Source organism: Theropithecus gelada, chromosome 7a (genome assembly GCF_003255815.1).
Source record: "Theropithecus gelada isolate Dixy chromosome 7a, Tgel_1.0, whole genome shotgun sequence".
Lineage (NCBI taxonomy): Eukaryota > Metazoa > Chordata > Mammalia > Primates > Cercopithecidae > Theropithecus > Theropithecus gelada.
In genome coordinates, this window is record NC_037674.1 from 10,731,991 (window position 1) to 10,755,750 (window position 23,760).

Here is a 23,760-nt window from a genome sequence, read left to right on the forward strand (position 1 = left end):
ATATAAAAAGAGCAGCATAAATTAGAGCATGGATAATAAGGTAACAAACTGAAGAAAGTTTCTGTTTTTCACTACACTAACTTTAACAATTTATGGCAAACAAATCATACTACTCACCATCAACTAAATTCATTTAAAAACAAAGTTTATTTGTAAAAATAACCCCAAATAACTGAAGAGAAACGTTTAGCATTACCATTCTAAGTTGTTAAAGCCAGGAAAAAGAAAAAAGAGGATGGAGTTAATGGAACCCACAGGCTACTGATGTGGCAGTTTATCAAATGTAGCTGTAATGAAAGATAAATAATACAGGCAATTCACACTTCATGAAAGGATAAAAGTGTCAGTGTGTAGGTACCAGTTTTACTGCAGGCCATAATCAGCAAGTAAACGAAAGTGCAATGTCTAAAAAGTTTATAGTCTTGTATGAAGGCCTCGTCTTGTCAGGTATTGATTTAGGTTTTCAGACGACTTCACTGGTATTAAACAAATTGAGTGTTTGTGAACTTAGAGGACATGTTCTATTTTTCCCAACAAAAGTTGCCTCAAGCTTAATGTTAAGTTGCTTCCATCACTTAAATTTATGGGAAAAAGAAGAATATGCTGAAATGATATCTTACACAATTATTTTCTTCTTAAATAAAGGGCAATCCAAAGTGAAAGTTTCATACTCTCCACCTTCTCCACAAACATGTACTCCATACTTCTTAGAAAGCTGAAAAAGGAAAACACAAAAAACAAGAAAGAAGTTTGAAATTAGACAGCATAAATGCTATCTTATTTGGTCTTAAAAAATCCATACAAAAAACTTTAATTCCAAAATAGTTTGCAAGGTAAGGAAAACTAATTACATTTCTGCTTAAAACATGTTTAAAGTCATTTCAAAAATGTTATCATAAGGCATAGGATCTCTAAGAATGCCAAAACTCTTACAAAAAAATAACATTAAGATTATTGTAAATTTGGGGAATGACACTAGCTTTAGATTCAAAGCTAGATTCAGTCATAAAGTAGTAAACAAAAATGTATGCAGCCAAATTGGCCTCCCCCAACTCTTTGCCTTTAAGTGGAAGGAATAAAAACGTTGTGTTTAGAGAATTTCTCAAGAATACAGAAAAAGCAATATAAGGCTTTTCCTTAGGCCCATGAACAAAAAGAAGTCACATATAGGTTTATTATGCTTGCAGTTATTATTAGGAAAGTTCCAAGGGCACTGAGAACTAGTAAAATTCCAAAGCTGCAGACAAGCCTTAAGAAGGTCCAACTCCAAGAAAGGTCGAGTAACTTACAAATTTGTCTAATCAAACCTGAAATTAAAACAAACAAACAAACAAAAGAAACCAGGCAGCAAAACAAAAAAACCTATGATTTGCATTAAATACAAGCCATACTATTTAAATAGTCTTGATATTGAGAGTAAAAAAAATCTCCTATCTGTTTGGCATACGTCTGGCATCAGTGCTGGGGAGCACTCTCCTTTCTACTCTGTGCTAATGACCCTTTCTAACAACTTTCCACCAAACGAACCTTCTAGTCGCATCTTAATGACTTATGACCACTCTCTTTATGTGGGGAATATACCTTATCATTTATTAGCATTCTTTCATTAGAAAATGTTTTACTGAAGTTCTACATAATTTCTGTAATCCACCACCAAGGAATAACTAGAGTTTTTAAACTAAATTTAGTATAGTTATTATCCCATAGAAGTGGTTCTCTTAGTCCCTAGTAAAATAATGTAAGCTGCTATGTTAAACCAAAATATTACCATTATAAAATACTGATATATCCAAGAGGTGACTTATTAAAATCTGGATGTACCCAGTGATATTTTCAATTCACATAAAATATTTCTATCACATTCATTTGTTCAGTCAGTTCTTCAACAAACACTTTTTGAACAATAATTATTAGCCAGGCCTTGCTAGATGATGAAGCCGCAAAAGTAAACAAGATAATGAGACAATCTCCTTAGTCTCTTGAAGCTTACCAAATATACTGTACTCTATATTTTAACATAACACACTAATGATGCAACAGCGACGTTGCCTCTAAAAATGAAAATGCACAATCTCTTCTCCCTTTCTATTACTGATTCACTAGTATTGACACATAGGTTCCAAGTCAAGAAATTGGGATAAAGAACCCAGTGGTTTCTATGGCTGAAGAACCAAGAAATAGTATGATGAAATCCTTACAATATCTTTTGTGGCCTCTCTAAACTCCACTAGCTTCAAGCTCTAACAGACATAAGTACTCAGAGAAAAATTCATCTTTGTTGGATTACTTTTAGCCAGCTCGAAGGCCCTTTGATATCTTGAGAGAACCTCCTCAAGAAGTAAAGCCTATGCCAGCCACTTTCTTTAATGAATCTGCTAAGACACAGCACCTTATGAAAAAGCAGAATCTTTGTAGCACAGAAGCATGATGTATGCATGTGACAGAAAGGTCAGTTTAGGTACGTGAAGCATCCAGATGTGCACATTCCAGAGACTTATTTATGGTGTACAACCTTTCTATTTACCTTTCTAAAAGTTAGTGTTACTAATATTTACACTGTTCATAGAAAACAGCAACTTTATTCCTAATCTATCTCAGGTCTGTCTCTGGCTTCGACTCAAAATTTGGATTATTGTATCCTAGCACTTAATCATTCCAAATGCATTTTTTGCCATTCTCTTTGATAAGTTTCTCTATCAGTATCATTGTAATGAAAAATACTAAGTCACTAACAGATTTTTGAAAAGTTTAATTTCTCAATGAATTTTCATGATTCATTTCATAATTTAAGTATATAAAATAACAAACTACATTGAAAAATACATAGTTTTCATGCCATCTATTCTTTAAGTTATTGTTATATGGATGTATTTAAAGCTATGACATTTGATAAGTTCATTAAGAAAAGTATAGAGAGAACTTTAAGGCCGAGGCCAGGAATTAGATGCTAATAGCCTTCAAAGTCATGACAATCAAAGATGTCTGCAGACATTGCCAGGTGTCATTGGTGGAAAAAAAAAAAATCCCAGCTACTCAGGAGGCTGAGGCTGGAGAATCACTTGAACTTAGGAGGCGGAGGTTGCAGTGAGCCGAGATCACACCATTGCACTCTAGCCTGAGGGTCAAGAGTGAAACTCCGTCTCAAAAAAATAAAAATAAAAATAAAAAATCACCCCTCATTGAGAACCAGCGGCATAGCTGTTACCACCCCTATACCTGCAGGGATGAACAGAAGGAACATCTACAAATGGGATCTAATTAAACTAGAGCGCTTCCGCATAGCAAAAGAAACTATCATCAGAGTGAACAGGCAACCTACAGAATGGGAGAAAATTTTTGCAATCTATCCATCTGACAAAGGGCAATATCCAGAATCTACAAGGAACTTAAACAAATTTACAAGAAAAAAACAACCCCACCAAAAAGGTGAAGAATATGAACAGACACTTCTCAAAAGAAGACATTTATGTGGCCAAGAAACATATGAAAAAAAGCTCATCATTGGTCATTAGAGAAATGCCAATCAAAACCACAATGAGATACCATCTCACATCAGTTAGATTGGCGATCATGAAAAAGTCAGGAAACAACAGATGCTGGAGAGGATATGGAGAATTAGGAATGCTTTTACACTGTTGGTGGGAGTATAAATTAGTTCAACCATTGTGGAAGACAGTGTGGCGATTCCTTAAGGATCTAGAACTAGAAATACCACTTGACCCGGCAATCCCATTACTGGGTATATACCCAAAGGATTATAAATCATTCTACTATAAAGACACATGCATACGTATGTTTACTGCAGCACGTTCACAATAGCAAAGACTTGGAACCAACCCAAATGCCCATCAATAATAGACTGGATAAAGAAAATGTGGCACATATATACCATGGAGTACTATGCAGCCATAAAAAAAGGATGAGTTCATGGCCTTTGCAGGGACGTGGATGAAGTTGGAAACCATCATTCTCAGTAAACTAACACAGGAACAGAAAACCAAACACTGCATCTTCTCACTCATAAGTGAGATGAGAACACATGGATACAGGGAGGGCAACATCACACACCAGGGCCTGTCGGGGGGTCGGGGTCTAGGGGAGGGATAGCATTAGGAGAAATACCTAACGTAGATAACAGGTTGATGGTTGCAGCAAACCACCATGGCACGTGTATACCTATGTAACAAACCTGCACATTCTGCACATGTATCCCAGAACTTAAAGTATAATAATAATAAAAAAAATAAGGCAATACGATTTCTTTAAAAACTTATTTAATAATTTTCATTTGTATAAAAGTGTGTTTATTGTTTCACATATATCTAAATTGTGCTGTGTTCTCTTTTAGAGAAGGTGAAAATTGGGTTGCCATCTAATGTTAGGGTAAGCTTTGAAAACATTTGAACAGATGTGGCTAACTTGGGTGATTTCATGGTTTGTAAGAATGCCTTGAAGTCTCAGCATTTTAAAAATGAATTCCAAGTAAATTAAAAAGAAATTACTTACATGAATCTATTTTTTTTCTGGCACACTTATTTATATAGATAAATATTCGTATTCATAATACTTTCAATGGAATACTGCTGATTATTAACTGAATGGCTAAGAGTATCATGATTTCCCCAACATTGTAATAATCACAACTGTTGAATTTCTTATTAAATCAAACTTTTTCTTCTTTTAAATCAGTCTTATTTATCTGTTAGTCATTTTAAAATGGAAAAAAAGAAGCCAAACTCATACTCCTTACCTCCACCCTCACCGAGAGGAAACAATGAGGTTTACAAAAATCACAATTTCATTTTATAAATGGTATTCTCAACACAGAAGATAATTCATTCATAACACTTATTAAGGATGTACTTCTTGAATATCTACTACAGCTTTAGTAGTGTTTTAGGTACTAGGGATAAAAATGGGAGCAGCCATGTATCTTGCATAAAATAGCTTATTGTCTTGTACAGACAGAAAGTTAAATGAGCAATTACAATATAGGGTAGTGATTATTTTGGCAGGTGCATGAAATGCTGTGGCAGTATAAAGCAGGGTACCTAACTAAAAGGAACTTAAAAGGCTTCTCAAAGTAAACAAAACTTAAGCTGCGTTCTAAAGGATTAAGTTAACCCTGAAAGATGGAAGGGGGAATAGAGAAGGCAAGAGAGAAGGAACGAATATTCCAGAAGAAACTGTACATGTTAAATCCCAGAGCACATGGTAGGTACTAGAAATTTAAATGAGTTTGGCATAGCTGAGCATAACTGGATGAGTAATGGCAGTGAGACAAGGCTGAAAGGCTAGACAGAGGACAGGTCTTACACGGCTTCATAAGCCATGCTAAGTCATTATCCTAAGGTCAGAGATAACCCTTGGAGAGGTTTTAAGCAAAAAACTGACCTTACTGCATCTGTATTTTAGAAACATCATTTTGGATGAATGATGGAGAATGGGCCCAGATATAAGTCTAGAAGCAAAAAGAACTGAGCAGTTGCTGGAGGAACCTAAGCAGGAGGTGAAGGTTTCCCAAACTGGCAAGTAGCAGTGGGGATGGAGAGGAGAGAGTAGATATTTTGAGAGATTTTCTTCGGAGGCTGAAACTGTAGGAGAGTAAATGTAATATCTCTTCCTCTTCCATCACAACGTTCATGGTTGAGGACTTTATGACAAAAGATGAATCAGAAGAGAAAAGCAGAAAAGCATACAAATTTATCTAATAAGTTTTATGTGACATGGGAAGACTTCATAATGGAATGAAGATCCAAAGAAACAGGAAATGATCTCATGGTAATAAACTGGGGTGGAACTCAGCAAGGTCAATTTGTTCCGATTTTTTTCTGTATCCCTGTGTGACATTCCTTTCCTCTGGGCATAGAGAGGATGGCTCCGGAATGAAGGTCTTAAGACTTTAAGGAAAAGTCAAAGGATTCTTTTATGGCCCACTTGAGGGCCATAAAATGAATGGAAGGAGGTCATAAAGTGACCTTCCTGCTTCTGCTGTTTTCTCGAATGTCAAGGTGGCATATTTTGGGGTAGTGTGTCCTGAACTCCATTAAAATTAACGATTAATTGAAGGGAGGATTGAGGAAAGTTAAAAAAGAAATTTAGGAAAATTCCCAGCTTTCTGCATTTGGAAAGTGGATAGATGGTAGTTCTGTTTACTGATATAGAGAACTCAGTATGAGTAGTAGTTTTCTGGGAGAGTCCAATGGCCTTATCCTTTTCCAATTTATGTGGCATATAATACCACTTATGTCTCAAATCTTTTCGATTATCTTCCTCAGGCTTCCACATGACTATATTTTCTAAGTTATTGTTATGCCTCTCTGACTCATTTCCCTCCTGCTGTTCCTAAGTTATAAATATCCATCACTGTTTGCTCTAGAATATGTTCTTCTCTCTTAATGCGTTCCCTATAACAGCACCATGCACTCCATGGCTTCAACCATCACCTTTATGCTATTCTGCTGCTGCTAATACTATCACTACTAATTAAAGACTATTTGGTTTATGCCTTAAAGTTAAGATAATGATATTATCATCTTATTTAATACTCAAAATGACTTTAAAAAATAAAAAAAGAGCACAGGCTTGAAATCAGATAAACTTAACCATAAATTCCAGTTTTGCTACTTCCCAGCTGGGCAATGGAAATACTCACCCCATTAGTGATTCGTCGTCGTAAATAATAGTACCGATCTCATAGATGATTAAACAAATTAATGCATAAAAAGCACTTAGCACAATGTACAGCACTTAGTAAGCACTTAATAAAAACACAACTTAATTCTAAGAGTGGGCAAAGTGCATGTTGTAGTGAGGCACAGTGAAAGCAGCATTGCATAATCGGTTAAAAGCACTGGCTTTGGAGACAGACAGTTCTTCATTCATTCAAATCCTGGCTGTCACTTTCTAGCTACATGATCTTAGGTTACGTAAGTGCTTTCTCTGAGGCTTGAACTTGTGATCTGTAAAATGGAGATGACAATAGTACCTACCTCATTGTTTTCAGGAATAAAATCCCATGAATGGAATAATGAAAGTGCCATTCAGCACATAACATACACTCAATAAAGGGGCTGCTAATTTCATTTTTTACTCTTTTCCAGAGGTAAAAACTAGTTTGATTTGCAAAAGTTATCAGCTTAGAACCAAACAAAACCAGAATTTAAAGTCATGTTTGACTCTTCATAATATCCTGATAGATAACAAACCTTAGTCTTTAGCCTGAACATGTCAATTGTGCTGCAATCTCATAGGTTAAAAAACATATGCCTTTGGTTTATATAATCTAAAATTAAATATGTGTAAGATCAAGCTTATCATGTTCTTTCTCAACCCTGTTCTCCTCTGCATATAAACTGGAAGCAAATAAATGCTTCCAGTTTTCCCAATCATTATCTGTGGACTAATCTTCAATTCTTTATTTTCTAGCTCCAGGGAATTTGATGCTAATTTCTTTTTCAATCTTCCATAAAAATCTTTCTTTCAGCTTTGTTCCATCTCTCCATTCCTACTGTCAGTGGTTACATACTACGAGCCCTCACACCTGTTTCCCATAACAGCATCTTACACTCCTTTTCATTTCCATCTTCTACTCCTAATCCATGAATACTGCTGCCAGATTAAATCTCCTGAGATTTCCTTCAATAATATAAATCTCAGTTGGAGAGACTTCTAAAATTTATTTCTTATCCCAAATCACTTGGCCCATCTCTCAAGGCTTTTCACAAATGGGCCTTACATTCCCACCTAACCTATTCTTACTGATCTACCAACACCAGCTCTTACTTTCATTTTGACCAAATTTCTTTGCTGTTCTTGAATGCCTTCTTGCCAAAGAGTCTTCATTCATATTGATTTACTTTGTTGCCACCACCCATGTAGATTTCACTCATCTTTCAAACCAGTCCTAACCCTTTCATCAGTTATTCGAGGTCATGTGGGCGTCTTCCATCTTTTAACTCCCAAGTGACTCTACCTAGTTAAATTTATTAGGGATTTCTCTCCCTCACTTTCTATAGTCTACATTCCATGGAAAATGCCAAGTCTTTGATTTATTTTGTAGTTCTTATAGCAGTTAGCATAGAACTAGACACAGAAGTCCTTACATGTAGCAGCTAGCATAGAATTCGGTATAGAAGTTCTTACACATTTATTCAATTCTATCAGTACCATATGACATTATCAACTAACAGCTCATCTACAACATGCATTCAGATAAATGTGAGGCTCATATTGGAATAGCCACTAACTGCCGAGGACATGCACCTCTTTTTGTTAAATACTACAATCAATAGACACCACTGTCAGTTACACTACTTAAAATGCACCTTTGAGAATCCCTCTGTCTTCCTTTAAAACCTTCAGTTACTCCTCATTGTTTACATCCTCCTCCAGTATTCAAAATCTCTCACGATATGGGTTCAAATTCCTTTGTCAGCTTTATCAATTTATATATACTTATCACAACGCAAGAATTCCTCTGGCTGTTCCTACCATCATGACCTCTAGCCAAAATACGATTTATCTCCAATCTAGCAGAAACTAACCGAGCCCCATTCAACCTAACAGAAGGGGAATCAGAGTTAGTTAGTCTTGGGCTTTAATGTCAAATAAGTCGTAGGCCCATTTGCCCTTCAATACTCAAAGTGTATTCCAAATAAATGAGACTAACTTCTGAAAATACATTGTGTTTCTCCTTCCTCATGTGTTGGTACAAACAGTTCTCTAACCTAAAACAACCCAACCAGTCAAAAATCCTACCTATCCTTCAAGCTCATCAGGGCTATCAATTTATCTCTGAAGTTACTCTGAATTCACTCACAACATGTAACATTTTTCCTTGAAATTCTGTGATACATGATTTTTACTCTCTTAAAGTACATTTTAATACCCCTTATAATTTTTATTTATTTATTTATTTATTTATTTATTTAATTTTATTTTTTTAATTTTTTTTTTTTGAGACGGAGTCTTGCTCTGTCCCCCTGGCTGGAGTGCAGTGGCGCGATCTCGGCTCACTGCAAGCTCCGCCTCCCGGGTTCCTGCCATTCTCCTGCCTCAGCCTCCCGAGTAGCTGGGACTACAGGCACCTGCCACCGCGCCCGGCTAATTTTTTTGTATTTTTAGTAGAGACGGGGTTTCACCATGGTCTTGACCTCCTGACCTTGTGATCCGCCCGCCTCGGCCTCCCAAAGTGCTGGGATTACAGGCGTGAGCCACCGCGCCCGGCCTATAATTTTTATTTATAATAGCCATTGGATGTCTCAATCATAAAGTTCTATATATCCTTCCAACTTGGTTATGTTCAAAATTCAAAATCTTCTTTCAAAGATGTTCTAAACCCTTTAGACTTCCAAGGTCAGTTAAAGGCATTTTTTCCCATAAAGTCACCACTGCAGGGAACAAGTCTTAAAATTCTGTCTTTCTCATCCACAACATCAAGTCAATTTTTGTGAACTTTGCTTTCCCTTTTGTTTTTAAGTAATAGGTGGCTGGGGATTGCAAACTGTGCTTTTGTCCAGCCTATAAGGAAGACCAGTTAACTTCTACAGAAGAGTGAGAAGAAAATGTGTGAATTAACAATAACTGGATCTAATCTTTTATGAGGTGGGGAATCATATACGAAAGGAAGTCTGTATTTTAAAATATGTGCCTTTCTTGAGTTAAAAATGAATACATGCCCTAACAAGCTTTAAGCTTGAAATCTAAGTTGCATTTATCCAGGTTTAGCTCTTGCAGCACCCAGCAGAGTGGTATGCTTCTTAAGTATAGTCAATACATTTCTGTTTATCTTTGACACAAGGCTGGAGGCCAGATTTCCCGATTTTTTGAGAGTTGGCTTAGAAAAAGCAATTAAACCTACATACTCACAATTTTTAAAAATATAAATATAATTTTGCTCTTCCATCTAGCACATGACTTAGATGATCATAAGAAATCTCAAAGAATAACTGCTATTGGTAAAGATGGTAGATTGAATCTATGCATCTACTCTCACTCCCTTTTAAAATGTTACTGGAAAATATTTCATAAAATGGCATAAACCCACAGAGATGGAGAACACAGGAGAGGAGGTGACAGCATTAACCAGTTTATCAGAACCAAGAACACTGAGCCTGTGGCCAACAATGGGGAATACTGAGGACCAATCTGATTTACACACTAGAATAATCAAAAGGATAAGGAGCTAGTGACACCAGGTACCTCTGGAAGGGAGAAGGAAAGAAAAAGGGCACTAATTAACAAGCAGTCAGATTCTTAGGTCCCTCTCTAGGCTACTGCTTCTCTTCTACCCTGGCAGAATGCTGGAGGTTTATTCCCTGCAGCAGATAAACAGAGGAACTGGCCTGGGAGAAATGAGACATAGTTAAGGACGGAGGTATAAAATAAAAATAGATGGAATCAAATTATATATATATATAATATATATTATATTATACATATTACACACACATGCACACACACACAATACGATTCAGAGACCTCTAGCTATTTTTCACAATCAACTCCTAGAAAAAAGCAAATTAGAGCACGCTATCACCTTCAAGACAGGGGAACGGAGAATCCTTTGCTTTGGAATATGAACAACTCAGATTAAGTAGTCTTGCTATACTTTCTGTGATACTGTGAAATAGTAAGAAATAAATATCTGTTCTCTGCCCCTGGTTCCCAAGATGGAGCTCCTAATACTCTTGTAGATAGAGTGCCAGGAGAATCTTTTGTTCTAACATTTGGTCTTTGACCCCAGTTCCGGAGACAGAGCTCCTAAGACCTTTGTAATTTCCTGAGTGATAGAAACATCTTTTGTTCTAATGAGGTGACCCTTGGTGGGCTCCTGGATAGCCTCGGGATGGGCAATGGTTGCCAGGGAAACCAACCTTATGATTAGATGGTTGGAACTTACAGCCCTATCCCCTAGCTACCTGGAAATGGAAAAGTGCTCAAAGTTTAGTTGCTCACCAATGGCCAATGACATAATCAATCACACCTACATAATGAAGCCTCCATGAAAACCCGAAAGGACAGGGTTCAGAGAGGTTCCAGATTGCTGATCACATGCAGTTGCCTGGAGGATGGTGCACTGAGAGACAGCCTGGAAGCTCTGTGCCGCCTTCCTACATACATTGATCTCTGCAGCTGGCAGTTCCTCTGTATCCTAAACTATATCCTTTATGAACAAACCAGTAAATGTAAGTAAAGTTTTTCCCAGAGTCTGTGAGCTGTTCAAACAAATTAATGGAACTCAAGGAAAAGGTCATTGGAATGCCTGATTTATGGCCAGTTAGTCAGAAGTATAGGTAACAACCTACTCCTTGTGGTTGGCATCTGAAGTGGTGGCAGTCTTGTGGGACTGAGCCTTTAACCTGTGGTATCAGAATTGAATTGAATAGTAACACAGACAGTTGGTGTCTGCTGGAGAATTGCTTGGTGTGCGGGAAAAACCTCACACATCTGGTGTCACAAGTGTTGTGCTGAGTGGTGTGCAAGCATAGAGAAAAAAAAAAAAGTTTATTTTTTCTTCAGATTCTCCTATAGTAAAACTCAGGGTCAAAAAGCTCCATCTACATACCTAGGGCTTACAATCAAATTCTTAGGTTCCCTGCTCTTAAATATTAGCATATTAACACAGATTACAAGAAATCTGAGGAACATTTCTAAAATGAAAGTTAGAGACCAAAACAAACAGTAGGGAAAATAGACTATGCATGGGAGAAGAAAATGAAAACAAACAAAAGCTATCAATATTCTTAGGGAGATTAGAGAATATATTACACTAACGATGGGGTATTATAGATTTAAATAAAAAGAACATTTAAAGAACAAAAAATTAGCTTTTAAAAATTAAAAATGACATAAAACAAGATTGGAAGCAACATTTAGAAATTCTAGAAAGAACAAAATGAATTAGATCAAAATTAGGAGACCAAAGTTAAAAGTTAAGGAACATTTAAATAACAGAAATAAAGAAGAATTTACAGAATAATAGAAATTCTAAAAGCAAAGCCAGAGGGGAGGTACACCAATGAAATAATTCAAGTAAACTTCCCACAGCTCAAATTTCAAAACTGAGTATTATTCTTGTTCCAGCACAGTGGATAAAAACATACACACCCAAGATATACCTAAGAGTCACAATTCTAGGGGCAAAAGGAACATCCTATACACTTCCAAAGAAGAAATGGAGAGAGATGGAGAAAGTCATCACATACGCTTAGTCAGGAATCAGAATGGCTTTGGGCTTTTCAACAGTACACCAAGCTACAAGGCAATGAAGCAATACTATCAACATCCAGAAGGAAAATCAATCCCAATTCAGAGTTCTACGACCAGTTACAGAATCAATCAAATGTGAGGAAAGACTGGAGACATTTTCAGGTATGCACAGTCTTCAAAAATTTACTCCCATGGGTTCTTTCTTAGAAATCTCTTGGAGAATGTGCTTCACAAAAATAAGAGTAAACAAAGGAAAACACTGGATCTAGGCAACAAGGACTCTCAACACAGAAAGAAGGTAAAGGAAACCTCAGTATTATGAGGACATGCTCGAATGTTAGCCTTACAATAGGCATAGCGAGAACCTGGTTCAGATTAGATCAAGTCAGAAGGCTCTGGAAAAGACTTCTCCAGGAATAAACTGACAAAACACTTCATAGGTCTGAACATCTGGTTAAGAGATTAGAAAACTGGCAATGAGTGTAGTGCTGAATTTGTGGTAAGTACAGACACTACTAAATAAATGAAACAAGAAAATTATTCACTCGAGAAAAAATAAAAGTTGTACAGGAAAAGAAAGGTTTATTACCAGAGTTTATGATCTGACTCAGCTGTGTATTGGGTTTTTACAGTTATTATAATATAAACACTGGATATTGATCCAATTGGAATTGCAATATAACCACATAGGAAGATGGAAGGAGGGAAAGAGAACACATATGTAATGGAGGGAAAGGGAGTAAACACAGTGAAATCTGTATATTTCAGAGTGGAAAGTCAATAAATAATGCTAATATTAGTGGTGGTGGCAGTGAATCATGAAGTAGTAATGCAAACATACAATTCAGAGACATAGAGGTAAATATCAAAAACAACACAGAAGGTTGTTTCTGTATCAAAGACTGAAGAACCATTTGAGAATATAAACCTTGACTAACATTTAAAAATATTACAAAATCAGCCTTTCTGCCAGTGGACGCCACTGAGGAAGCATCATTAAAGTCTCTCTTCCCCCTGCCCTCATGTCTAAGTCAGAGTCTCCAAAAGGGCCTGAACAGCTGAGGAAGCTCTTACTGGAGGGTTGAGCTTTGAAACAACCGACAAGAGCCCAAGGAGCCATTTGGAGCAATGGGGAAGGCTCACAGACTGTGTGGTAATGAGAGATCCAAACACCAAGAATGTTTGGGTTTGTCTCAGATGCCACTGTGGAGGAGGTGGATGCAGCCATGAATGCAAGGCCACACAAGGTGGATGGAAGAGTTGTGGAACCAAAGAGAGCTGTCTCAAGACAAGATTCTCAAAGACCAGATGCCCACTTAACTGTGAAAAAGATATTTGTTGGTGGCATTAAAGAAGACACGAAAGAACATCACCTAAGAGATTATTTTCAACATGATGGAAAAATTGATGAAAAGGGGCTTTGCCTTTGTAACCTTTGATGACCATGACTTCGTGGATAAGACTGTCATTCAGAAACACCATATTGTGAATGGCTACAACTGTGAAGTTAGGAAGGCCCTGTCAAAGCAAGAGATGGCTAGTGCTTCGTCCAGCCAAAGAGGACAAAGTGGTTCTGGAAACTTTGGTGGTGGTCGTGGAGATAAGTTTTAGTGGGAATGACAACTTTGGTAGTGGAGGAAATTTCAGTGGTCATGGTGGCTTTGGTGGCAGCTGTGGTGCTGGCGGGTATGGTGGCAGTGGGAATGGCTCTAATGGATTTGGTAATGATGGTGTATTATGGAGGAGGTGGCCCTGGTTACTCTGGAGGAAGCAGGGGCTATGAAAGTGGTGGACAGCATTATGGAAACCAGGGCAGTGGTTATGGCAGGAATAGCAGCTATAACAGCTATAACAATGGAGGAGGAGGTGGCTTTGGTGGTGGTAGTGGAAGCAATTTTGGAGGTGGTGAAAGCTACAATGATTTTGGCAATTACAACAATCAATCTTCAAATTTTGGAACCATGAAGGTAGGAAACTTTGGAGGCAGAAACTCTGGCTCCTATGGTGGTGGAGGCCAATACTTTGCTAAACCACGACACCAAGGTGACTATGGTGGTTCCAGTAGTGGCAGTAGCTACAACAGTGGCAGAAGATTTTAATTACTGCCAGGAAACAAAACTTAACAGGAGAGGAGAGCCAGAGAAGTTGACAGGGAAACTACAGGTTACAACAGATATGTGAACTCAGTCAAGCACAGTGGTGGCAGGGCCTAGCTGCTACAAAGAAGACATGCTTTAGACAAATACTCACGTGTATGGGCAAAAAACTCAAGGACTGTATTTGTGACGAGTTTTATAACAGGTCACTTTAGTGTTTCTTCTGTGGAAAGTGTAAAGCATTCCAACAAAGGGTATTATTGTAGATTTTTTTTGTGTGCCCATGCTGTTGATTGCTAAATGTAATAGTCTGATCGTGATGCTGAATAAATATGCCTTTTTAAAAAATGTGCTGTGTAGTTAGTCTACTCTGAAGCCATCTTGGTAAATTTCCCCAACAGTGTGACGTTAGAATTCCTTCAGGGTGATGCTAGGTTCTATTTGGAATTTATATACAACCTGCTTAGATGGAGAAGCCATTGTCTTCAGAAACCTTTGTGTAGCTGAACCGATAGTTACTGCTGTGACCTGAAGTTCACCATAAAAAGGGATTACCCAAGCAAAATCATGGAATTATTGATTATAAAAATGAGTGTTGACACATCCTATGCAATATATCTAAATTGAATAATGGTACCAGATAAAATTATTGATGGGATTGAAGCTTGTATATCATCCATTATCATGTGTAATCAATAAACTAATTCTCTTGAAAAAAATTACAAAACTAGAATACTATTAATAAACAAGGAAGCTGTTCAAAGAATAGTTCTAAACATTTAATAGTGCAATTTGTATTAAAATTCACCTTTTTTATGGAAAATGAGAAAATGATCTTAGGATACAAAGCCCCACAAAACATAAAACTATTACATAATCCATTATTCACTTATAAGATGATAATTTAAAAATTCTACAGAGGTTTAAGAAACAATGGCTAAAATTATTTCATGGAGTAGTTAGTATATAAGCCTTAAAGCTTTTGTATTCTTTAATCCAGAAATTACATTCCTAGGAACTTAAGAAAACACTAACCAGAAATGTGCATGAAGATTTATTAGAAAATATGACAATCATAATGTTATTTTTAATGATTTAGAAAAACCAATCTTTCTAACAACAGATTACTTATATCTTATATAATTATTTCATTATGCAGATGTCATAAGTAAATAAGTAATTATATATTCATATGTAAAATACAAATATCACTAAAATCTACCCAGCCATTAATTAACATCTTTTCAAAGTAGGGGAGTGGCGCCCAAGATGGCCGAATAGGAACAGCTCCAGCCTCCAGCTCCCAGCATGAGCGACACAGAAGACGGGTGATTTCTGCATTTTCAACTGAGGTGCAGACGGACACATCACACCTCACATGGCTGGGTACACCCTGAGATGAAGCTTCCAGAGCAAGAATCAGACAGCAACACTCGCTGTTCAGCAATATTCTATCTTCTGCAGCCTCCGGTGCTGATACCCAGGCAAACAGGGTCTGGAGTGGACCTCAAGCAAACTCCAACAGACTTGCAGCCAAGGGTGCTGACTGTTGGAAGGAAAACTAACAAACAGAAAGGACACCCACACCAAAACCCCAGCAGTACGTCACCATCATCGAAGACCAAAGGCAGATAAAACCACAAAGATGGGGAAAAAGCAGTGCAGAAAAGCTGGAAATTCAATAAATCAGAGTGCATCTCCCCCTCCAAAGGAATGCAGCTCATCACCAGCAACGGAACAAAGCTGGACGGAGAATGACTTTGATGAGCTGAGAAGGCTTCAGTCGATCAAAACTTCTCAGAGCTAAAGGAGGAACTATGTAACCAGCGCAAAGAAACTAAAAACCTTGAAAAAACAATGGATGAATGGATAACTAGAATAATCAATGCAGAGAAGACCTTAAAAGAACTGATAGAGATGAAAACCATGACATGAGAACCACGTGACAAATGCACAAACTTCAGTAACTGACTCGATCAACTGGAAGAAAGATTATCAGTGATTGAAGATCAAATGAATGAAATGAAGTGAGAAGAGAAATGTAGAGAAAAAGAGTAAAAAGAAATGAACAAAGCCTCCAAGAAATATGGGATTATGTGAAAAGACCAAATCTAAGTCTGATTGGTGTGCCTGAAAGTGACGGGGAAAATGGAACCAAGTTGGAAAACACTCTGCAGGATAGTATCCAGGAGAACTTCCCCAACCTACTAACACAGGCCAACATTCAAATTCAGGTAATACAGAGAACGCCACAAAGATACTCCTTGAGAAGAGCAACTCCAAGACACATAATTGTTAGATTCACCAAAGTTGAAATGAAGGAAAACATGTTAAGGGCAGCCAGAGAGAAAGGTCGGGATACCCACAAAGGGAAGCCAATCAGACTAACAGCAGACCTCTCGGCAGAAACTCTACAAGCCAGAAGAGAGTGGGGGCCAATATTCAACATCCTTAAAGAAAAGAATTTTCAACCCAGAATTTCATTTTTTTTTTTTTTTTTGAGACGGAGTCTCACTCTGCCGCCCAGGCTGGAGTGCAGTGGCACCATCTCGGCTCACTGCAAGCTCCGCCTCCCGGGTTCCCGCCATTCTCCTGCCTCAGCCTCCCGAGTAGCTGGGACTACAGGCGCCCGCCACCGCGCCCGGCTATTTTTTTGTATTTTTAGTAGAGACGGGGTTTCACCGTGTTAGCCAGGATGGTCTCGATCTCCTGACCTCGTGATCCGCCCGTCTCGGCCTAACCCAGAATTTCATATCCAGCCAAACTAAGTCTCATAAGTGAAGGAGAAATAATATCCTTTACAGACAAGCAAATGTTTAGAGATTTTGTCACTACCAGGCCTGCCCTACAAGAGATCCTGAAGGAAGCACTAAACATGGAAAGGAACAATCAGTACCAGCCATTGCAAAAACATGCCAAAATGTAAAGTTCATCGATGCTAGGAAGAAACTGCATCAACTAATGAGCAAAATAACCAGCTAATATCATAATGACAGGATCAAGTTCACACATAACAATATTAACCTTAAATGTAAATGGACTAAATGCTCCAATTAAAAGACACAGACGGACAAACTGGATAAAGAGTCAAGACCCATCAGTTTGCTGTATTCAGGAGACCCATCTCACATGCAGAGACACACGTAGGCCAAAATAAAGGGATGGAGGAAGATCTACCAAGCAAATGGAAAACAAAAAAAAAGTAGGGGTTGCAATCCTAGTCTCTGACAAAACAGACTTTAAACCATCAAAGATCAAAAGAGACAAAGAAGGCCATTACATAATGGTAAAGAGATCAATTCATCAGGAAGAGCTAACTATCCTAAATATATATGCACCCAATACAGGAGCACCCAGATTCATAAAGCAAGTCCTTAGAGACTTACAAAGAGACTTAGACTCCCATACAATAATAACAGGAGACTTTAACATCTCACTGTCAACATTAGACAGAAATGAGACAGAAAGTTAATAAGGATATCCAGGAATTGAACTCAACTCTGCACCAAGTGGACCTAATAGACATATATACAGAACTCTCCACCCCAAATCAACAGCACATACATTCTTCTCAGCACCACATCGCACTTATTCCAAAACTGACCACATAGTTGGAAGTAAAGCACTCCTCAGCAAATGGAAAAGAACAGAAATTATAACAAACTGTCTCTCAGACCACAGTGCAATCAAACTAGAACTCAGGACTAAGAAACTCAATCAAAACCGCTCAACTACATGGAAACTGAACAACCTGCTCCTGAATGACTACTGGGTACATAACGAAATGAAAGCAGAAATAAAGATGTTTCTTGAAACCAACGAGAACAAAGATACAACATACCAGAATCTCTGGGACACATTTAAAGCAGTGTGTAGAGGAAAATTTTTAGCACTAAATGCCCGCAAGAGAAAGCAGAAGAGATCTAAAATGGACACTCTAACATCACAATTAAAAGAACTAGAGAAGCAAGAGCAAACACATTCAAAAGCTAGCAGAAGGCAAGAAATAACTCAGATCAGAGCAGAACTGAAGGAGATAGAGACACAAAAAACTCTCCAAAAAAATCAATGAATCCAGGAGCTGGTTTTTTGAAAAGATCAACAAAATTGATAGACTGCTAGCAAGACTAATAAAAAAGAAAAGAGAGAAGAATCAAATAGATGCAATAAAAAATGATAAAGGGGATATCACCACCGACCCCATAGAAATACAAACTACCATCAAAGAATACTATAAACACCTCCAGGCAAATAAACTAGAAAACCTAGAAGAAATGGATAATTTTGTGGACACTTACACTCTCCCAAGACTAAACCAGAAAGAAGTTGAATCCCTGAATGGACCAATAGCAGGCTCTGAAATTGAGGCAATAATTAATAGCCTACCAACCAAAAAAAGTCCAGGACCAGATGGATTCACAGCCGAATTCTACCAGAGGTACAAGGAGGAGTTGGTACCATTCCTTCTGAAACTATCCCAATCAACAGAAAAAGAGGGAATCCTCCCTAATTCATTTTATGAGGCCAACATCTTCCTGATACCAAAGCCTGGCAGAGACACAACAAAAAAAGAGAATTTTAGACCAATATCCCTGATGAACATCGATATAAAAATCCTCAATAAAATACTGGCAAACCAAATCCAGCAGCACATCAAAAAGCTTATCCACCATGATCAAGTGGGCTTCATCCCTGGGATGCAAGGCTAGTTCAACATACGCAAATCAATAAACGTAATCCAGCATATAAACAGAACCAAAGACAAAAAACACATGATTATCTCAATAGATGCAGAAAAGGCCTTTGACAAAATTCAACAGCCCTTCATGCTAAACGCTCAATAAATTCGGTATTGATGGAACGTATCTCAAAATAATAAGAGCTATTTATGACAAACCCACAGCCAATATCATACTGAATGGGCAAAAACTGGAAGCATTCCCTTTGAAAACTGGCACAAGACAGGGATGCTCTCTTTCACCACTCCTATTCAACATAGTGTTGGAAGTTCTGGCCAGGGCAATCAGGCAAGAGAAAGAAATAAAGGTATTCAGTTAGGAAAAGAAGAAGTCAAATTGTCCGTGTTTGCAGATGACATGATTGTATATTTAGAAAACCCCATCGTCTCAGCCCAAAATCTCCTTAAGCTGATAAGCAACTTCAGCAAAGTCTCAGGATACAAAATTAATGTGCAAAAATCACAAGCATTCTTATACACCAGTAACAGACAAACAGCCAAATCATGAATGAACTCCCATTCACAATAGCTTCAAAGAGAATAAAATACCTAGGAATCCAACTTACAAGGGATGTAAAGCACCTCTTCTAGGAGAACTACAAATTACTGCTCAGTGAAATAAAAGAGGACACAAACAAACGGAAGAACATATCATGTTCTTGGATAGGAAGAATCAATATTGTGAAAATGGCCATACTGCCCAAGGTAACTTATAGATTCAATGCCATCCCCATGAAGCTACCAATGACTTTCTTCACAGAATTGGAAAAAACTGCTTTAAAGTTCACATGGAACCAAAAAAGACCCCGCATTGCCAAGACAATCCTAAGCCAAAAGAAAAAGGTGAAGGCATCACACTACCTGACTTCAAACTATACTACAAGGCTATAGTAATCAAAACAGCATGGCACTGGTACCAAAACAGAGATATAGACCAATGGAACAGAACAGAGCCCTCGGAAATAATACCACACATCTACAGCCATCTGATCTTTGACAAACCCGACAAAAACAAGAAATGGGGAAAGGATTCCCTATTTAATAAATGGTGCTGGGAAAATTGGCTAGCCACAAGTTGAAAGCTGAAACTGGATCCTTTCCTTACTCCTTATACAAAAATTAATTCAAGATGGATTAGAGACTTAAATGTTAGACCTAAAACCATAAAAACCCTAGAAGAAAACCTTTGCAATACCATTCAGGACATAGGCATGGATGGGCAAGGACTTCATGTCTAAAACACCAAAAGCAATGGCAACAAAAGCGAAAATTGACAAATGGGATCTAATTAAACTAAAGAGCTTCTGCACAGCAAAAGAAACTACCATCAGAGTGAACAGGCAACCTACAGAATGGGAGAAAATTTTTGCAATCTACTCATCTGACAAAGGGCTAATATCCAGAACCTACAGAGAACTCAAACAAATTTACAAGAAAAAAGGAAACAACCCCATCAAAAAGTGGGCAAAGGATATGAACAGACACTTCTCAAAAGAAGACATTCATACAGCCAACAGACACATGAAAAAATGCTCATCATCACTGGCCATCAGAGAAATGCAAATCAAAACCACAATGAGATACCATCTCACACCAGTTAGAATGGCGATCATTTAAAAAATCAGGACACAACAGGTGCTGGAGAGGATGTGGAGAAATAGGAACACTTTAACACTGTTGGTGGCACTGTAAATTAGTTCAACCATTGTGGAAAACAGTGTGGCAATTCCTCAAGGATCTGTAACTAGAAATACCACTTGACCCAGCCATCCCATTACTGGGTATATACCCAAAGGATTATAAATCATGCTGCTCTAAAGAAACATGCACACGTATGTTTACTGCAGCACTGTTCACAATAGCAAAGACTTGGAATCAACTCAAATGTCCATCAGTGACAGACTGGATTAAGAAAATGTGGCACATATACACCATGGAATACTATGCAGCCACAAAAAAGGATGAATTTGTGTCCTTTGTAGGGACATGGATGCAGCTATTGCAGCAAACTATTGCAAGAACAGAAAACCAAACACCACATGTTCTCACTCATAGGTGGGAACTGAACAATTAGATCACTTGGACACAGGAAGGGGAACATCACACACTGGGGCCTATTGTGGGGAGGGGACAGCGGGGGAGGGATAGCATTAGGAGATACACCTAATGTAAATGATGAGTTAATGGGTACAGCACACCAACATGGCACATGTATATATATGTAACAAACCTGCACGTTGTGCACATGTACCCTAGAACTTAAAGTACAAAAAAAAAAAAAAAAAAAAAAAGGCCGGGTGCGGTGGCTCACGCCTGTAATCCCTTTCTCTTGTCTGATTGCTCTAGCTAAAACTTCCAGTACTATGTTGAATAACAGTGGTGAAAGTGGGCATCTTTGTCATGTTCCAGATCTAACAGGAAAAGTTTTCAGTTTTTCCCTATTCAGTATGATACTTGTTGTCATATAAGGTTTTTATTATGTTGGGGTATGTTCTTTCTATACCCAGTTTTTTGAGGGTTTTTACCATGAAGGGATGTTGAATTTTGTCAAATGCTTTTTCAGCATCAATTGAAATGATAGTAAGTTTTTGTCTTTCATTGTGCTGATACGATGTATTACACTGATTGATCTGTGTATATTGAACCATCCTTGCATTGCTGGGATAAATTCCACTTGCTCAGATGAATAATCTTTTAAGTGTATTGTTGAACTCAGTTTGCTGGTATTTTGTTGAGGATTCTTGCACCAATATTTATCAGAAATACTAGCCTGTAGTGCTCTTTTTTTTTTTTTTTTTTTTTTTTTGACGTTTCTTTGTCTGGTTTTGGTATAGGGGTAATACTGACCTAATAGGATTAGTTTGAAAATATTTGCTCTTCCTCTATTTTTTGGGATACTTTGATTAGGACTGGTATTAGCTCTTCTTTAAATGTCTGGTAGAATTTAGTAGTGAAGCCCTTGGGTCTTGGGCTTTTCTTTACTGGTAGACTTTTTGTTACAGCTTTGATCTCATTTCTTGTTATTGGTCTGCTCAGGTTTTGGATTTCTTCATGGGTCAATCTTGGTAAATCGTCTGCATTAGGAACTTATCCATTTCCTCTAGATTTTCCAATTTACCGGCTTATAGCTACTCACAGTAGTCACTAATGGTCCTTTGAATTTCTGTAGTATCAGTTGTAATATTTCATTTTTTTCATATCTGAGTTTATTTATTTGGGTTTTATCTTTCTTTGTTTTCAAAGTCTGGCCAAAGGTTTGTGATTTTAAAAAATCTTCAAATAGCCAACTTTTTGTTTCATTGATCTCGTATTGTTTTCTTCATTTCAAATTCATTTATTTCTGCACTGATCTTTATTATTTCTTTTCTACTAAATTTTGGTTCAGTTTGCTCTTGCTTTTCTAGTTCTTTAAGATACACTGTTAGGTTGTTATTTAAAGTTTTTCTTCTTTTTTAGATGTAGGCATTTATAGCTATAAATTTCTCTCTTCATATTGCTTTTTTTATCCCATAAGTTTTGGTGGGTTGTGTTTCCTTTAGAATGTGTTTCAAGGAAATTTTCAATTTCCTTCTTAATTTCCTCATTGACCCACTAGTCACTCAGGATCACATTGTTTAATTTTCGTGTGTGTATGGTTTCCAAAATTCCTCTTGTTGTCGATTTGTAGTTTTATTCCATTTAGTCAGATAAGGTATGTGGTATTACTCCAATTATTTTTGAATGTTTTCAGACTGATTTTGTGACCTAACATATGGTATATCCTTGAGAATGATCCATGTGCTGAGGAAAAGAATGTGGATTCTGCAACCATTAGATAAAATGTTCTGTAAATATCTACTAGATCCATTTTATCTATAGCGCAGATGAAGTGTGATGTTTCTTCATTTCTCATGCTGAAAATGGGGCGTTGACATCTCCAGTTATTATTGTACTGGGGCCTATCTCTCTCTTCAGCTCTAATAACATTTACTTTATATATCTGGGTGCTCCAGGGTTGGGTGCGTATATATTTACAATTGTTATATCCTCTTGCTGAATTGACCCCTTTGTCATTATATAATAACCTTCTTTGTCTCTTCTTACAGTTTTCATCTTGAAATCTACGTTGTCTGGTATGAGTATAGCTATTCCTGCTCTGTTTTGGTTTCCATTGGCATGGAAAGTCTTTTTCTATCCCTTTATTTTCAGTGTATGTGTATATTTATAGACGTACCTAAAAGTATGTCTTTAAATATAGAGAAGTGTGTTTCTTGTAGGCAACATATCACTGGGTCTTCTTTTTTCATCCATTCAGCCACTCTATGTCTTTTGATTGGACAGTATAGTCTATTTACATTCAATGTTATTATTGATAAGTTGGGGCAGACTTCTGCCATATTGTTATTTGTTTTCTGGTTGCTTTGTGGTCTTCTCTTCTTTCTTGTCCTCCTTTTAGTGAAACTGACTTTTGCTGGTGGTATGCTTTAATTTCTTGCTTTCTATTTTTTTGTGTATTCATTGTAAGTTTTTCAATTTGAGGTTACCATGAGGCTTGAAAATATCTTACAATAGTAAATGTTACTAACATTTGTTGAGCACCTAGAATGTACCAGATACTGAGCTAAGTACCTTATAGGCTATTTCACTGTTATTACTTCCATTTTACATATGGGAAGCTAACTAGATTAACATTTCAGGTAAGCAAGAGAAATGAAATTCATACCTGGGCACCTG

General features: G+C 37.4%; 1 protein-coding gene across 1 annotated transcript in view; it reads right to left on the reverse strand.

The window, feature by feature from the left end:
- Positions 1 to 23,760, reverse strand: part of DPH6 (diphthamine biosynthesis 6) — a 178,622-nt gene that overhangs the window by 10,189 nt on the left and 144,673 nt on the right. Inside the window, exon 7 of the mRNA XM_025390187.1 lies at positions 621 to 715. Coding sequence (XP_025245972.1) covers positions 621 to 715 — 95 coding nt within the window. The remainder of the gene's footprint in view (positions 1 to 620; positions 716 to 23,760) is intronic.